General features: G+C 36.3%; 1 protein-coding gene across 2 annotated transcripts; it reads left to right on the top strand.

Moving 5' to 3' along the window:
• The first annotated feature begins 9,443 nt into the window (after positions 1 to 9,443).
• On the top strand, positions 9,444 to 17,618 carry LOC110815268 (tryptophan biosynthesis 1). 2 transcript variants are annotated; one of them, XM_088211286.1, is made up of 11 exons: positions 9,448 to 10,043; positions 11,955 to 12,384; positions 12,526 to 12,669; positions 13,311 to 13,472; positions 13,577 to 13,660; positions 14,764 to 14,952; positions 16,362 to 16,452; positions 16,550 to 16,609; positions 16,787 to 16,905; positions 17,045 to 17,179; positions 17,260 to 17,618. In XM_088211286.1, exons 2-11 carry the CDS (start codon positions 12,148 to 12,150, stop codon positions 17,275 to 17,277), a joined length of 1,239 nt encoding a protein of 412 aa, XP_088067412.1. In that variant the 5' UTR covers positions 9,448 to 10,043; positions 11,955 to 12,147; the 3' UTR covers positions 17,278 to 17,618. The 2 variants fall into 2 exon arrangements, with proteins under 2 accessions (XP_088067411.1, XP_088067412.1); XM_088211285.1 differs by lacking the exon at positions 17,260 to 17,618 and having other exon boundaries at positions 9,444 to 10,043; positions 17,045 to 17,215.
• Positions 17,619 to 18,107: the final 489 nt, after the last annotated feature.

Genomic DNA, 18,107 nt, shown 5'->3' with positions numbered 1-18,107 from the left:
CCGGTGAGTTTCGATTTTTTATATTTTTTCGGCCCATCGAGGGCCCGAAGTGTGTTTTCTCACAGGAACCGATGCAAGTTTGGTTGAATTCAGCCGAAAACGATCGAAAACAACCAACCCGAGGCGAATCACCACCGCGCTGGAATTCTGAAATTGGTCAAGTAGACCCTAGGTCTTATTTTTGGGTTATTTGGGCATGTGTAGGTACCGTAAGTGCATTTTAGTTCCGGAGAAAAAATTCAAGGAACCCAGGAACCTCCCCTAAGCGCAGTAACAACCTAGTTTCTGGCGTCGAATCAAGTAAGGATCTCTCACCATATTTTCTATTGTATATGTGAAGTTTGAATAAATAATAATACTGTATTTTATACAAATTAAATAGATATGCATAATTAATTACGATTGCTAATGGAGCCTGAACCATACATTATTCTCTGTCGATTCCTGCTTGATTTATTTTAAAGTTTAAATGCATTATGGTATCTGTTCTATCTATTCTGTAGTTTTAAATGCATGTATTACTGCCTTACTTGACCACTGTGTGATTTTGAAATTTGCGATATGATTGTCTCACTGGGTGCATGTTTATTGTTTTTGTGATTATGTTCAACTTGGTAACGGAGACTAAAGGAAAACAGATAAGGTGACAGCCTCACTAGATATCTTGGAAGATGGTGGACGGACCGGTTTCATAGGGAACCCTACCGTGAACGTTGTCTAATACCGAACGGGGTATGGAGACTTGGTCATTTGGCACTCATACCGGACGGGGTATGGGGATGACCCGCTTCACCCTCATACTGGACGGAGTATTGACCACCGTACTGCCCGGCATTGCCACAGTACAATTCGGTGCCCCCACCATTTCAGCAGGTGCCACCACAGGGCCCCCCAGTCTATCCCCAGCCGGGCCCAATCCTTCTTCCACGGGACTCAGCTCCTTCCTTGATCGACCCAGGCTACATAGAGAGGTACAGGAGGCTGAACCCTTCCACTTTTGCAGGGGGATCCTCTTTCGAAGATGCCCAGTACTGGTTGGCAAAGACTGAGAGAGCCTTCAAGACCTTGGGAGTGGTTCCTGAACAGAGAGCTGCCCTTGCTTCCTACATGCTGGTAGGGGAAGCAAGTCGTTGGTGGGAGCTCAAGCAGGCCACCCTGCCTACACCAGCCACTTGGGAGCAGTTCTTAGTGGCCTTCCATGCGGAGTATCTCCCTGAGCACATCCGATACCTGAAGGAGATGGAGTTTGTTCAGCTAGTCTAGGGAAACATGACGTTATCAGAATATGTCGTAAGTTCATAGAGCTAGACCGATACTTCCCGGAGACATTGATGGATGAAGGCAGAAAGGCCAGGAGATTCCAGTGGGGCCTCCGCCCAGAAAAGCAACACTTTTTGGTACTGGAGCTCAAGACATACTCAACCGTTCTAGCAAAGGCACAGATTGTGGAGAGGAGTTTTAACACCCGTCCTCAGTCAGCAGGGAGTCACTGACCCTCGGCTCCACCCCGCAGACCAGCACCTATTGCGCTGGTCCAACCAAATAAGAGGCCCAGACCAGTGATCCAGGCCCCTCCTCAAGCTCCAAGGGCAGCACGTGGAAAGATCTGCCAGCACTGTGGCAGGGATCACGGGGACCGACCATGCTACCGCCTCAACAACACCTGTCGTATATGTGGTAGTGCCCAGCACTATGCGAGAGAGTGCCCGAGGAACCAAAACCAAGGAAGACCTCTTTTTTAGGGCAGGGTTTACAACCTTACCCAGCAGGATGCCGACGCCGACCCGGACGTGGTACAGGGTATATACACTATTTGTGACCATATTGTTCATGTTTTATTTGACACTGGTGCATCGCATTCATTTGTCTCACATGTTTTTGCTTCCAAACTTAATGTATCACCTGATAAACTTGATTCATTGTTGTTTGTGTCTACTGCTGGGGGTGAAACACTATTAGAGAAAGTTATCTACAGGGTTTGTGCCGTAGAGATAGCAAATAGGAAACTAAATGTAGACCTGATAGGGTTAGACAGGGGGATTTTGATGTAATCTTAGGAATGGATTGGTTAGCGGCGCTTCACGCCACCATAGATTGCTTTAATAAGAATGTTGTATTTAATCCTCCCAATAAGGAGTCATTTACAAATTAATAAAATCATTTAGTACTTATTCTTTGATGGTAAGTTTTCTTAATTTTTTAGTACCTTAATCTTGTTATTTTCTCTAACTAGGCAAGCCCAAGAAGGAAATTTGTATCCAAGATATTCCGGTAGTCCGAGACTTTCCAGATGTATTTCCGAACGAACTACCCTGACTGCCAGTGGACGGAAAAGTCGAGTTCACTATAGACTTACAGCCAGGCACCCAGCCCATTTCGGTTACTCCTTACCGCATGAGCCGCATTGAGATGGAAGAGCTGAGGAAACAGATCACTAAATTACAAGACAGTGATTTTATTAGACACAGTGTGTCCCCTTGCGGTGCCGGAGTCACTTTTACAAGGAAGGGAGATGGAACATTGAGACTGTGTATTGATTACAGAGGATTGAACAAGGTTACGATCAAGAACAAATATCTCCTTCCCAGAATTGATGTCCTCTTCGATCAGATGCAGGGTGCACAGGTCTTCTCTAAAATAAATCTATGATCAGGTTACAATTAGGTGAAGATAAGAACATAAGACATCCCCAAGACGGCCTTTGGAACCAGGTACAGACACTGGTACCATGTTCGGGTCGGCATCAGCATCCTGCTGTGTGAGGTTGTAAACCCTCCCCTGAAGAGGAGGTCTTCCTTGGTTCTAATTCCTCGGGCACTCTCTCGCATAGTACTGGGCACTACCACATATGCGAAAGGTGTTGTTGAGGCGATAGCATGGTCAGTCCCCGTGATCCCTGCCGCAGTGCTGACAGATCTTGCCACATGCTACCCCTGGAGCCTGAGGGGGAGCCTGGATCGCCGGTCTGGGCCTCTTATTTTGTTGGACAGGCGCAGTAGGTGCTGGTCTGCAGGGTGGAGCTGAGGGTCTGTGACTCCCTGCTGATTAAGTAAGGGTATTGAAACTCCTCTCCACGATCTGCGCCTTTGCCAAAACGGCTAAATATGTCTTGAGCTCTAGTAGCAATAAGTGCTGCTTGATCTCTCGGCGGAGGACCCACTGGAACCTTCTAGCCTTCCTACCCTCATCTATCAATGTCTCAGGGGAGTATCGGCCCAGCTCTAGGAACTTACGAGCATATTCTGATACCGTCATATTTTCCTGGACCAGTTGGACAAACTTCATCTCCTTTAGATGTTGGATGTGCTTGGGGAGGTACTCCGCATGAAAGGCTGCTAAGAACTGCTCCCAAGTGACTGGTGTAGGCAGGGTGGTCTGCTTGAGCTCTCACCAACGACCTGCTTCCCCCACTAGCATGTAGGAAGCAAGGGTAACTCTCTGCTCGGGAACCACTCCTAAGGTCTTGAAAGCCTTCTCTGTCTCTGCCAACCAGTACTGGACATCTTCGAAAGAGGACTCCTCTGCAAAAATAGAAGAGTTCAGTCTTCTGTACCTCTCTACGTAGCCTGGTATAAAAACTACATCAAACGGGAATCAAGAAAGGCCTCATCGGAGGCAAAACCTGAGAAAGCTCGCAGCGGTGCCACTGGGCTTCGACGGTGTTTTTCGGCCAATTGGCCGGTAGTTTGGCCTCGATTTGGCCATAGGGGGGTTCAGCATCAAAATTTGAGCCAATGGGAGAAATTTTACCTCGTTTGGCAGCCGGAAAGTGCTCCAGTGCGGCGGCGGGTGGCGGGGGTCGGTCCATCCGGTGGCTGGGCTGTCTTCTCCAGCGAGGACTCTGACGGCTAGGGTTTGGGGTTAGGTGTGGATGAGATTATTTATAACCTTCTCCTTTTAATCTGAGCCGTCCATCACGATTTAATATGGGCTGTCCGATCGCGATTAAATTAGAAATGAATCTGGGCCATCCATCGCGATGAGATCTGGGCCGTCCGTGCATGCATTTGATCTAGGCCGTCCGTGCGCTCAGGAATGGATCTCAGCTGTCCGATCGCGCGCACACAGATCACCCACGTGGTCCGTTCTGCGTGGCATTCCCGCGTCAGCGTCTCTGCCACGCGGCATGTCCTGGTTAGCCGGAGCTGTTGACATGGCTGCTGACTTGGTGTAATTTTTTAAAATTATGTTTTGATCCCTGATTTTCGATTTTTTTTCAAAAATACCCCTAAAATCTAAATTTTCACCATTTTTTTCCCAAAATTATTTTCAATTACACCTCAAAAATAATTTTACCCATTTTTATCATTATTATTATTTTTATTTTCCATTAAATTAAATTAAACTAAATTAAAACAATTATATTATTACTTAAATAAATAAATACAAGAAAAATAAAAATAAAATAAAATAATAATAATTTCAATAATAAAAATAAAAATTAGGGTGTTACAACTCGACTGTCAATTATCGTTTGCCATAACTCCTTGTCTTCGAACTTTAATTAACTTCTTCATATTTTCTCTTGAATCTTTCTGTTTACTGAGTGTAACAGTCATTACCGTCGCCATTCTTCATCCATGATCCATGGACCTAACTAGCGTTCACCGTTCATTGCTGCAGGTGCTAGTTTAAAAATTGTGTTGGTTGCCTTTAAATCAGGTCGAACTGAGATTTTACTCTTGAGTGCGTCTTGGTCTCCTCTTTTTTTGGTTCTATCTTGCACAAAAAAGAATTGTTTAATAGGTTGATTAAACCGGTAGTGATAATACAAATTTCACATGATGCTTCTGAGTGTTTCATGAACTTACTACCATCAATTATTTCTATGACTTTCTATTTTCATAGTTTTATATTTTATTGGTATCATGCGATTTATAAATTTGTAACTAATGGCTTTAGCTTTTTTTTTCCTCTCTGTTTCTAGGATCCATCGTAAATAGAAACCCTAATATATAGTGCACTTAAAAAAAACTTATGTGGTATGTGTTTGTGTTAATTTCATGTGTAACCCATCTACGTGAAGATATTGTGACGTGTAAAAGTTTAATGTTGGAATTATATGCTTGAACTTATTTAAATATATGAATCTCTCGGCTTTGCAATCTATCTTTATAATTTTCTTCAGTAGTTTTGTTTATCTGTTAAAAGAATGAGATTATATTAAAAATAAAAGCAGAAAAGAAAAATTAGTTTGATGATGAAGAGAATTTGATATAATAGAATTGTATCTACAATTTGAATTGCTATTAAGAGAAGAGAAAGATGAGCAGAGAAGGGAAATTATGGAAGACTAGATATTGAAGAGACAATAGAGGGACTGTTATTCATTCCCATCTAAGCTATCATATTTATAAACTCATCCCTTAGATCTGATGACAAATTTTATTATCATTTATAATTAATCAACAAATTCATTCCTCAACTATTTTTAAGTTGTTAAAGTAGTTAAAATCGAGAACTTTTAACTCTCCAGTGTCAAAATTCTAAATCTCTGTACAAGTTGGGGCGATAAAAAATAACCCCCAATCCACGAATTTTTGTGGATAAGGACTTTTTTTTCTAGCAGCAGTTGAACAACATCTATAAACCTATCAGAAGCCTTTGATATAGTTGTTTGATCTTGAGAAAAAAAGAAAGAGATAAGAGAGGAATAAAAGAGAAACAAAGAGAGAAATATGAAAAATAATTTTATTTTTTTCTTAATTAATTATAACATAAAAATTGAGTCTTTTATAGGGTATAAGCAATTAAAACAGTTACTATCATTACCGAAATTAATGCAGCGATAGCTGCTGTGAAGTAAATTTAAAATATTAGCTATATCCCTAACCCTAACCCTAATTATTAATTGTAAAAGACTAATTTATTCTTTTCATTATCTCTCTCTTTTTTTACTCTTAATATCCTGACAATACCCTCACCTTCAATCAACTTTATCTCCAAGATTAAAATATAGTTTATTATTATTATTATAATATTATTTTTTTAAAAGTAGTTTTTTCCTTTTTCATATATATATATACGTCAATTATATATATATATATACGTCAATTATTATATTTGTATATATCTTTTTTTTTAAACAGTTTTCTCCTGCTTCTATCCCCATAAAATCAATTTTTTTATTATATATGTATATGTATTTTTAAAGCAGTTTTCTACTACTTCCTCCTCGTAAAAATAAAATTTTTCCAGATTGGCCCCTCCACGCCACTGACACAGCCTGTAACATCCCTTTTTTTTTTTATTCTAGCGGCGTAGTCTCAAACAGTTCAATGGACCGAATATTAGAATCTCATTCCAAATACTAGCACACACATAAAGGAAACTACCACAACCTATTACTCAATGTCAAATAGAAACCTTCAATCATAAATGCATCATTACAGTAGGGCACAAATTCATACATCCTCAGTGGACATATAATCTACATTACTACCAACTATTTAAGCTCCCAATTCTACCGGTAGAAATCCCTGCTCTGTTTTCTCTATATGCTAAGTTCGGAAACTGGCAACTCCGATTCCGACTCCATCCCTACTTCATCTGTAAATAATAAAGAGTGAGTACATATAACTCAGTGTAGTAAAAATTAAGCCACAAGTATAACATACAAACCAAATTAAAATCCCATTTTTATATATTTTCCCTTTTTGTTGCCTAAGTAATACTTTCTTACTACTCTTTAACTCTACAGTATTACTACGCATCCCCAATATTTAATCGTTACTCATACTAGATGTGATCGTCCCCTGATATCACCCCCTCAGCCCCGACTAGGCCACTCATCCACACAGTTATTCTCATCCGTCACCAGTATCGGCGACCATCATTTATCCTTCTATCTCTCGACCCCTAGTTGGCCACTCACACACACCAGTACTGTTTTCTTTCGTCACCAACATCGGCGACTCAACACCTTACCCGTCGGAGACCCCCAAATATCACCACTATTGGCGGTCGACTTACTCTTTCTAAATAGTGACAACCAATATCGGCGTCCCCAACTCAACCACCTCAAAGATAATTTCACCCCGTTCCTACTCAAGATGCCTAGTAAACTCGCATACTTAACCCCCACTACGAGTATTCTAATCTAAAATGTTCCTACACCAACAACATTGTCCTGAAACTCTCCAATTCTTTAACATATGTACAGAACCTACACACACCTCCCCATACAACACATACTCACACTTAGCACAAATACACCACTACACCCCTACACCGAGTGCTCACCTATACAATTCCCAAATTTACAGCAGCTACACCAGTATACATTCACATGCAACGCACACCCACACACAACACATTTACACCAATACACCTCTATTCCAATTCCACACACACACAATCACTACAGGCCTACCTTTCCTGCTCCTTAATTCCTAAAATACTCACACTCCACCCCTACATGCCTACACTCCCTGTTAGTAACCAATCCATTCTCCATCCCTTCCTTCCCTTCTCCTCGTTTGTCTCGGCTTCTATTCATTTTCCTCCTAACAGTATCAATCTCTCACAGCACATTAACTCTCCCTATCTTCCTCTTTCAGCTCCTCCCTTACTAACCTCCTGTACTCATTCTACCTCTAACCGTTCCCCTCTCTATACCTCTCTTACCTCCTATTCATTTACCTCAGCTTCAATCTACGCATGTTCTGCCCGTCCCAAGTCACTCTAAATCACCTTACCTCCCTACGAACTCCCTTGCACCTTTTTAATCATTGTATTCCTCCCTTTAACGGTAACTCACTCACTCACCGAACTCCTTAACCTCTCCTCCTGCGGCTTCCTCCATTTTCCTCTACTCATAATTCAAATCCACATTTCCACGGACTCACCGTCTCTTTCCACTCTCTTATTCCATCTATCCTAGTTTCCTACTCCATTTCCTAAGCGGTTCATATATTTCCTCAAAACCTACGATCACAACTCCACATTTCATCCTCATCATACGCTTAAAACTTAAATTTTACCGTACCTCAAATCGCCTTTTCTTTTTTCTGTACTTCCATAGATCGCACGTCACCGTCTTTTTTCTCCTGCTCTCTCTTCTTGTTTCTTCCCGCTCTAGCTTTTCTCTCTCTCGAACCTTCTCTTCCCCGTCTCCTCTTATTTGTTTCTTTTTCTTTCCTTCTTTTCTTTTTCTTTTCCTATTTATATTCCATCTACCTCTCATCCTGCCCGTCCATCCCATCTCATCCCATCCATCCACTCCCTCTTCTCTAAACGACGTCGTTTTATCTTCCTCTTCTCCAAACGACACCATTTTCTCCTCCTTTCCCCAACCATATAATTATGTTTATATATTATTATTATTACCATATACATATATATATAAATATAAGAATTTTTTAATCCAAATATTCAATTACTACACAACCGTTGGCGGGCTTTGTAATCGTGTTGTTGTAGTAATATTTTCTTTTTTGACCTCTTCTTCTTCCGCTTCTCTTTTTCTAGATCAGAATCCATATGGAGAATAAGAGAACTGCAGGTTTCCATCTTGACCTCGCACGTATTAAAGAAGAACCTGAGCAGAGCTTCTGAGAGGTAGCTTTTTTCGGCTGGTTGGCCGACGCGAACAAGGGAGAGACTTCTAAGGTGTTCATTCTCGGCCGTTATTGTTTGAGAAAGAAAGAGAAGAAGAGTAGGTTTCGGTTTAACAACTAAATTATAACATGATTAAGATTTGAGTTCTGTTTAACAATTAAATTCTTTTATGTTCATGTATGCACACTCTTAGTTGTTTCTACCATGAATAAGTGACTAAATGATATGTATATATATATAATTTTCTAAGAGAAATGTTAATGTGTTTATTTCCTTAGTTGTAAGACTAAAAAAGATTTGACAGTATTTTTTTCATTGATATTTTTGTTTCTTAACACATGTTTAAATTGTAATATTTTCATTATATACTTGTATGATTTATTTGTATAAAAGTGAAATCTATGCAAAGAGTGAAAAATATTTCAGTTTAGACATAATTCACTAAGTATGTTAACTTAAGGAGTGTGCATATGCGTGTTGGAGCATTTAAGCGTATTTGATTTTCTTTCATTTTGCTAGTGAATAATGAATCTTTTGTTAGTTATATTGATATGATGCAACTTCTCTTACCAAACAATCGTGTAATTTTATGATACCTTAATTTTATATAGTTTAATTTTTATTGAATTTTGAAAAAAATAAAATTATTATTATATTATTATTATTATTATTAGGTATGACCCATTTTGTATTTAGAACTCATATTCCATTTTCAAAACTTAATCTCAATTTCCTTTTTGTGCTTGCACTATTTTTCAAGCCATTTTATTTTTATTTCAATTAAATTCTCTTTCCAAATTAAAAAACCCCATTTAAGACACCCAAGCCTAGAAAGTCAAAACCCGGCTCAAAACCTAGCCTTTTCCCATCCCTAAAACGGCGCCGTTGAAGGACCTTCTTTTATGTTTTCTTCCTCGGGTTTTCAAACATAAGAGGAACGGGCTAGGGTTTAAAGGGCAAAAGAGAAGCTTGTGAAGAACGGTGGAGTTAAAGCAGAAGTTTCGGTTTACTTCGGAGAAGATTTTCAGACGAAATCAGTGAGAAAGAGAGGGAGTGAGCTCAGAGGGAAGTTTGTAAAGAAAGGGAGTGAAAACAGAAGCTTTGGTTTACTTTTGAAGGCGATTTTGGGAGATAGGAAGAGGAAAGAGAGTGAGTAGAAACCTAGCGAGAAGAAGAAGAAGGAAACAAGGAGAGAGTTGAGAGGCTGAGAGTGAAACAGGGACGAATAGAGTGAAGTAGAAGGGAGCGGAAAAAAAAAAAAAGGAAAAAGGTACAGATAGAAAACAATTTAAGCGTGAAGGATAAACAAATAGAAAAACGAAAGAGTGAGACCGAGAAAGAGAGAATAACAGGGAAATTAGACCGAAACAAGATAAAAAGAGGCTAAGATTAAGAGGGCCACACAGCAGCAGAGGAGAACCAGATACGCTGGAAAGAAAAAGGAAAAGCTTCTGGGTTTGCCTCCGACTTCAGTTTTTATTCAGGTAATTTTGAGGTTGAATTTGTTTAATATAGTGCTTAATTGAAAGAATTTACAAGAATGAGCTTGCTTGTGTTTGATTCGTGTGATTGAGTGTCATGAATAATGATCTTGCACCTTGAAAAAACAAGTAAAACTTGTTGTTTCTTGATGAAATTTCCATTAGTATTCTCTGATCTTTTTTTTTTTTTATTTGATTTTGTCTAGTTAATGTAGGCAATGTTGTGATGGAAGCTACTATGGGTGAAACATTTTGACTTCGATTAGATGGTGTGTAATTTTGTGAGGCATGAAACTCTTTTGGATGATGTGTAATTTTGTGACCAATTTTCACAGTCCAGGGCAAGTGCCTTTGACTTCTTTTGGCTTTCGTTTAAATACATTTAAAACTTTATTTAATACTTATCGTAACTAGTTTTTAAAAAAAAAGTTATAAAAACTTATATCCATATCCCTTTTCATTTTTACGTATAACAGAATAAAAACTTTCTCTATTTGTATTTTGATCTCCTATTTTAAAATTTTTTTAAAACACCCTCAAAATTCAAATTTTTACCAATTTTTTTCAAAATTCTTTTCAATCTCTTTCTTAGTTCATTTTTTTTTTTAAAATTTTATTTAAATAAAAATAAAATAAATTAATCTATTATTTTAAATTAATAATTAAAAAATAAAATTTTTATCTCGAAATGTCTTCGGGCTCGTGTATTACATTATAGATAATCTATTAGTATGTATAAGGTTTCTCCAAACACTCACCACTATCAATCAATCAAAGAAAATACAATAACTCTAATACCATATCATATTTTGTAGTAAATCTGAATGTGTACCTAATGTAAATATACACTAAATGTACGATATTTTTTAGAAACATGTGAAGAGCATAATCGTGCTTGGTAAGCTAAAAAAATGAGAAAAAAGAGAGAGCTCGAGTTTTATGAATTAGAAAAAAAATGAGAACTAATTCATTAATGAAAAATTACAAAGGTATTTATACATTGAACTAGAATTATTTATAAAGCTGATTCTAAATTATGAATATTTATATTTTGATCCGGTATTTACAAGTAATTATAAAAAACTCATAGTCTAATATCATAAGTCATAATTATATGAGATGACTTTAAAAAATTAACATCTTCTAGTTATTTTCTGGTCTACTCTCATTATTTCACGCAATACAGGTTACAATTTGTAAAGAAAAAAATAGAAATAAAAAATTACCAGTTAGAACTTGGAAAAAAAAGGATGAAGACTTAGACGAGACTTTGAATGTGACAAGACTCTCATAAAATCTAAATAATAACTTTAACACCCTGTTTGGATCATGGTGAATGATAGAATTTTAATGTATGGTAATCTACAGATGAGAAAATTATATTTATTTCAATTTTCAATGGTAACAAATGGTATTTGACTAATAAATTTGGGATGAATTTTAAAATTACCAAATCGGTGTTATGTGATCGGTAAGTTTTTTTTTTTTCTCCTTATACTCTAATATAATATATTTAATTTTAATTTTATTATCATAAATTATTATTTATTTTATTACATATAAAATTTTAATTTAATTATAAATAATAATTATTTATTTAAAATTCAAATGTAATTATATTGGTAAATATTTTTTTTTTCATTACATATTTTTTTGTAGATAATTTACTGTTACAATTATTAATAGGTATCGGTAAATTAGTAATTTAATTGAAAATACAATTATATCATTTTATTATCTAAATAAAAATATGTCATTAACATACAATCATACAAACATAAAATTTTTTTGTCATTTTCATTCTGTGTTAATATCATACGATTGCCGACATTGTCATATAATAATTAACAATTATTAAAATTTATTAATAGAGTGTAAATATATATTGTTATATTTAAACCATGCATTTTTCAGGCTTTCATAGTTTCAGAATAACCTCGACGCTGTCAGATCTGCTGCTGTAAACCCACCAACTCAAGTCTCTCTTCCATTTCTGCTGTCTTCTCCAGCCTTCTCTCTGTATAAACAGAACCCACCTTCGATTTCACTCGTGTAGTCTGTTCTCTGAGACTTGTGACAGTTGACTTTTCTCCTTCGAGCTGCGGCGATGGCAGCGAGAACTGTTTCTCTGCAATTCTCCCCCCTTTCTTTCTCATCATTAACTCGCCGCCCATTTCCGCATACTCCAACCCGCTTTTTCACTGCGCCGATTGATCGTTGCACGAGGCAAACCAATGTCTCATTAATGATCCATGGGGTTTTTACTGCTACTGGCAGTGGCGTGGCTAATGCTCTGCCAAGTGTTTGTAAAAATGCAAGCCCACCCATAGCGTCATTTAATGAGGTGGGTCACTATCGGTAACTTTACTTTTTGTTTCTTCTTCTGGGTAATTTTTTATTTTGGATGTTTAATTTTCTTCTTCCTCTCATTTCTTTAATGGGTCTCACTTCTTGTTGCTTTTCTTTTAATTGTTCTTTTGAGTAGTTGATCGAATCGTTGATCGATCGTGTGGATTTATCTGAGGCTGAGGCTGAAGCTTCTCTTGAATTTTTGCTGAATGAGGCCAGTGAGGCGTTGATTAGTGCTTTTCTTGTTTTATTGAGAGCCAAAGGAGAGACTTTTGAAGAAGTAAGTTGGTTTCAATCTAAAAGTTTGGAATTTCTTTTCTTGGTGCCTGAAATCAAATACATTTGAGTTATTGTTTTTAGAAGTACTCTTAAGTATAGTTTGAGTTTAGGATTGCATTATTTAGTTTTTTTATAAGCATAAGTGTTCTTTGCTCTGATATCATGAAATGTATTAGGGATTTAAAAGTGGCTATTAAGGGAAAAAATAATTATTCTAATTCCTACTTTCTTTTTATCTAACTAATTTACTTAACTGATCTCTTAATGTTGTCTTATATTAACAATATTAAACAATATATTTAAAGTAATGAAAGTAATAAAATATTTATTTTTTAAAATAAATATTTTATGCAAATGTGGATAAGAATTTATCTTTTTTGAATGAGTGAAAGCACTCTGGTGCTTTTTCACGTTTATTTCAACACTGGCAAAGAACATATCAATATTTTCTTAGGTGGACTCAGATAGAGAAATGTACTTGTTAGTGTAAAAACATGAACAAGGGAGGTTCTGATAGGAGGGATATTGCTAATGGTAATTGCAGATTTTAACAGGAAATGCAAACAGCAGCAATCTCTAATCAATATACCATTATCATTTCTTTGTGAAAATGCAAATGATTATCCAATTTTATGTTAACAGGTTGTGGGATTGGCAAGGGCTATGATAAATCATGCCAGGAAGGTAGAAGGATTGGATAATGCAGTTGACATTGTTGGAACAGGCGGTGATGGTAAGAACACGGTGAATATTTCAACTGGGGCATCAATCATTGCTGCAGCTTCTGGGGCAAAAGTAGCAAAGGTTTATAATTTTTATAATTTAAGGCTATTAGTTTTGTGAATATGATATCGACAACTGTATTCTGTGGTTCAATTATTAATATTTCTTGATTGTCTGCTTTGCAGCAAGGAAATTATTCCAGCTCTTCTTCATGTGGAAGTGCTGATGTTTTAGAGGCACTTGGTGTGGCTATTGACTTGGGACCAGAGGTTGGTTAGTATAAACTATATATTATATTCTTTAATGCAGATTTCAGCTGCCCTGCAGCTCTCCTATGCAAAAGCTACAACTTGTAATAAAGAGTTCTGTAAGGAGCTAACATTAGAGAATCGATAGAGAGTGTGATTAAGGGGAGTTTCACGATACTCTTTGGTGTTTTGCTGCGTAATGATCATAGGATGCCATGATGCCTTTCCACTGTCCTTTTATTAATTAACGAAGTGCAAGCTTTATTTAATTCTGTAGCAATCACTTTGAAGTTGATATTATCTAAGACAAGGCCTTTCAATCATCAATTGAACAGGGGCACTTGGAAAGAATGTTATATGCATAAATTGGAATTGCCAAGACTAGAACATTCACACCACGCATTCTCATCATACTAGTAGGTGTTTTGCTAGTTTCATCAAGGGACGCTTCCAACTTCGTTTACTTTCTGTTTGGGAGAGGGGGAGGAGATGGAGAGGGATAGAAAATCTAGGACATAACTTTTTCATATTCCTACATTTGCACCCTATCCAAGTAACTCACTCGGTTCCATTATTAACGTATCAAAACAAGGTAGAATGTTTTACATTGCATTTCATTATCCTATATTCTATTATGTTCATTCCATTTCATTATTTAACCATCTATCTCCTTGTCCTCTAGTTCTTGTCCATTTGGTCATTAATAGTGTGGAAAACCCTAATTCTTACCATTAGCAAATACTTTGAAATGAGTGCCAGTCAAAACACGGACTGCAACCACTGGTTGAGTTAAGACTTCTTTATTCATGTTGCTGAATTGAATTTTTTTCTTGTTAGATAAAAAAACTCAGTGGAATAGATCTGCTATTTTAAGAACCTTACGCCAATGTATGTTCTATAATGAAGTGATTATTTGCTCTATATGGGCATATCTCCAATTGATGGGGCTTCCTTTCCTTTTAATTTGTTTCATAATATGAAGGTGTATCAACAACGTGGCTAGGTGACTTTCCATCTTCCAATATCTTATTACAGTGTTCTTTATAAGTGAAAATAGAGTAATATTTTGGATATTGAAACTCATTTGGTGGTCTGATTCTTTTGTTACTTACCTGGGAGTTCAGGGTGTAAGAAGATGTGTGAATGAAGTAGGAATTGGTTTCATGATGGCCCCAAAGTATCACCCTGCGATGAAGATTGTCATACCCGTTAGAAAGAAACTCAAAGTAAAAACTGTATTCAATGTATTGGGCCCTATGTTGAATCCTGCAAGAGTACCTTTTGCTGTTGTCGGTGTATACAATGAAGATCTGGTAAGTGTTTTCTGATGAAGTCTTTAATTTGATAACCACAGTAAAAAGATTATCTGTGAAGTTGGATTCAACTCATCAGAAACACCTGTATAAAACTAATATTTCTTTACACTAACTTGAATAATTTGTTAGTAATGTCTATTTTTCAACTAGAAGCACTAGTCTCTATATATTTTTTTTTCACAGTATACTTATGCTTAATTTGATTCTTCCTAGTTAGGCCTACATCCTAAGAACATGGTTCTTAAGTAATCATGTTCTAACAATTTCAATTTGGATTTTGATTCCACAATCTTCATTTCTAACTCCTCAAACCAGCATTTCATATAAAACTTTTTCTTGAGATCTCCTTTTCATGGAAATGGATTTTCTATATTGTGGCTTTCGATTGTCATGAAAATTCTGATTTTGGAACTTACTACATATTACATTGATAAATCAGAAGGAAGCAAGTAGTTGACTAACTCTTTATGGTTCTTATGGTGCTGAGTGCATAACTTGGTTCTTGGTTTTGTAAAACAGATGACATTAACAGGCAGAATTAGGAGCTTAGTAAATTACTGTGAATCATTTTAAACAGTTGTTTATATACTTTGGCCTCATGTATAAGGGCGAAGGAAGACATGGTTTCTGTCATTTCTGTTTTTTTGGCAATTCTTTTCTTGGAAGGTCTCTGATCAACATAGAGCCAAACTGGAAAAAATTCATAGTGCCCTTGTTTGAATTTGCTATTGCTATTTCTATTTCTATATATGACAGAGGTTGCAACAACTAGTCTCTCTCTCTCTCTCTCTCTCTTCATTTCTAGCTCTTCTTTTTCTTGTAAGAATGAAGATTAAATTAATGAGAACCTCAATGGGGGTTTGATGCTCAAAGTTTATTGTTTCTGAGGAAGGAGCAAAAAAGGAAGAGAAAGAAAACAAATTGGCATTTTAGGCAACGGTCTGGTACCTTTCATACCAGACCTTTGCCTAAAATGCCAATTTGTTTTGGATTTAAGAAGACTTATGAATCATATAAAACTTATCTAACCCATATCGACTGTGTTAATATTAATATTTTTGTCCTCAATTTCTGATGATTAGTACATTCATTATGTCAGAGCAGGCTTTTTATAGGGCTCAACAGTTCTCGTGGTGTGAGCTCTTGTTTTCTTTGCTTTTAAGAGTATACTATATGTTTTTGATTCCAAGTCTGATGCATTAGGTGATATTTTAGTTAATCTTTTAATTATTTACTATCTACTAGAAATCATAGTGGCATCTTATTGTTTTCATTTGCTGTTTGTTCAACTCACCGTAAAGAGCATGAAAGCATATTTTGGTGTACGTCACATAAAGCTCTAGGTTGCAATTCAGAATATTTTTCGATCTTGTTTTATCTAAGAGCACTTTTACTTTAACTGATAGGTCCTCAAGATGGCTAAAGCTCTTCAGAGATTTGGCATGAAAAGAGCATTGGTTGTCCATTCGGTTGGCTTGGATGAAATGAGCCCCCTTGGTTAGATTTCTTCCTCCCAGAATTGTGAACTTTCTTTCCTCAATATGCCGTTATGATTTTTGATCATACTAATATCTCCATAATGATCCAAATACAGGACCAGGATTGATCCTTGATGTCACCCCAGGAAATATAGAGAAGTTTCAATTTGATCCATGTAAGATCCTAAATATAGTTGCCTCCTTTTCCGGAGTAAATAAAAGCAGGTCAACTGCAATTATGTCTTAAGTAGTGTGGAATGAGGCTGTTTGGTAGGTGTGATATCACAGTTTGAGTCGACCATTTCAATTCCTGTTTGGATAGTAATACACCCCGGTAAATGTGTATTGAACAGTGGATTTTGGCATTCCTCGTTGCACTCTTGAGAGCTTAAAAGGTGGATGTCCGGAGTATAATGCCAAGGTATTGAGGAGTGTACTATCAGGAGAAAGAGGAGCAATTGCAGATGCCCTTGTGAGTTTTGACGCTCTACTTACCTCAAGACTCAAATGAATGCTCTCAATCTCATCTCTCTAGTTACATAACATACAGCATGCATTACACTTTCAAGTAATACGATGAAAAGAGTACTGATTACACAATATTTGGTTAGATTATAAATGCAGCGGCAGCTCTCTTGGTTAGTGGTCGTGTTAGCACCCTGGCTGAAGGAGTGACCTTGGCTCGTGAGGTTCAATTATCAGGGAAAGCTGTTCAGACACTCGACTCATGGATAGAAATTTCGAATGTAAGTGAAGTCTGGTTGTGAGCTCATATTACCTGTCTTGAGATTGTACTCTGTCTTATTCCTTGGTATGACAATTGCAGAAGATGTTAGGAGATTGATATAGCAAGGGGTGCCTGAAATTGTTGTCAATGGCGGCAGAAAAGGTTGCAAGAATGGTAAATTCATTCAAAGAGCGGAACATCGGCCGTGGATTACACAGATACAAGCTAAATTATTCTGCATTCTTAAACCCTGAATTTTTTTCTGGAAAAGGAAATTTACATGTTGGTCTTCACCTTGTTAAGAGTAGATTTACAGGCTAGAACATTTCCCATTATGCCAGTTTGACTCCAAATATATCCAGTGTAAGATTACAATAAACAGTTAGAATTCCAATTTGTACTTTGATATCAATAAGGAATTCATGGAGGTGGAGATGGAGGTTACTTTGTAGTTTAAACTTGAGTTTGATAAGTTTTTTGTGAATGGGTACACCATATGTAATAAGTAAACGTAAGAAAATAAATAATTTACTTACAAATTTAGAGTTTTATTTGTAAAATTAATTAAAGAATTTGGATTTTATCTTCTAAATTTAGAGGAAAGTTTTTAAAATAATTTTTTTATTCTTATTTAAATTTTACAATAAGTAAAATATTTATATAAAAATTTTGTTTAAATATTAAAAGAATAAACATAAATTTTTTTAAATAAAATTAAGATATTGCATTATAAATTAAAATTAATGATGTGTTTAAAATTAATGATGTGTTTAGATGATAGTTTATTAATATATATTATAATAATTTCATGATTTTACCTTATTTGTTTGTATTTTCAACCACAATATATAAGTTTTTTGTGGTTGTTGCATGTTTCTTAAAATCACAATTTTCTCCCTTTTTCAAACTACTGAATCAGTGATGCTGTGAGGTTTAAATGATTTTTT

This window comes from Carica papaya, chromosome 9 (assembly GCF_054855325.1).
Source record: "Carica papaya isolate Zhongbai chromosome 9, ASM5485532v1, whole genome shotgun sequence".
Taxonomy (NCBI): domain Eukaryota; kingdom Viridiplantae; phylum Streptophyta; class Magnoliopsida; order Brassicales; family Caricaceae; genus Carica; species Carica papaya.
This window is presented reverse-complemented; position numbering and strand designations above follow the sequence as displayed.

What these genes read in the sequence shown, in the direction of transcription:
- LOC110815268 (XM_088211285.1), top strand. Translation starts at nt 12,148, where the DNA reads ATGGCAGCGAGAACTGTTTCTCTGCAATTCTCCCCCCTTTCTTTCTCA. An exon ending in AAGGAGAGACTTTTGAAGAA is followed by an intron (nt 12,670 to 13,310) that starts GTAAGTTGGTTT and finishes TTATGTTAACAG; the next exon opens with GTTGTGGGATTGGCAAGGGC. An exon ending in GAGCAATTGCAGATGCCCTT is followed by an intron (nt 16,906 to 17,044) that starts GTGAGTTTTGAC and finishes ATATTTGGTTAG; the next exon opens with ATTATAAATGCAGCGGCAGC.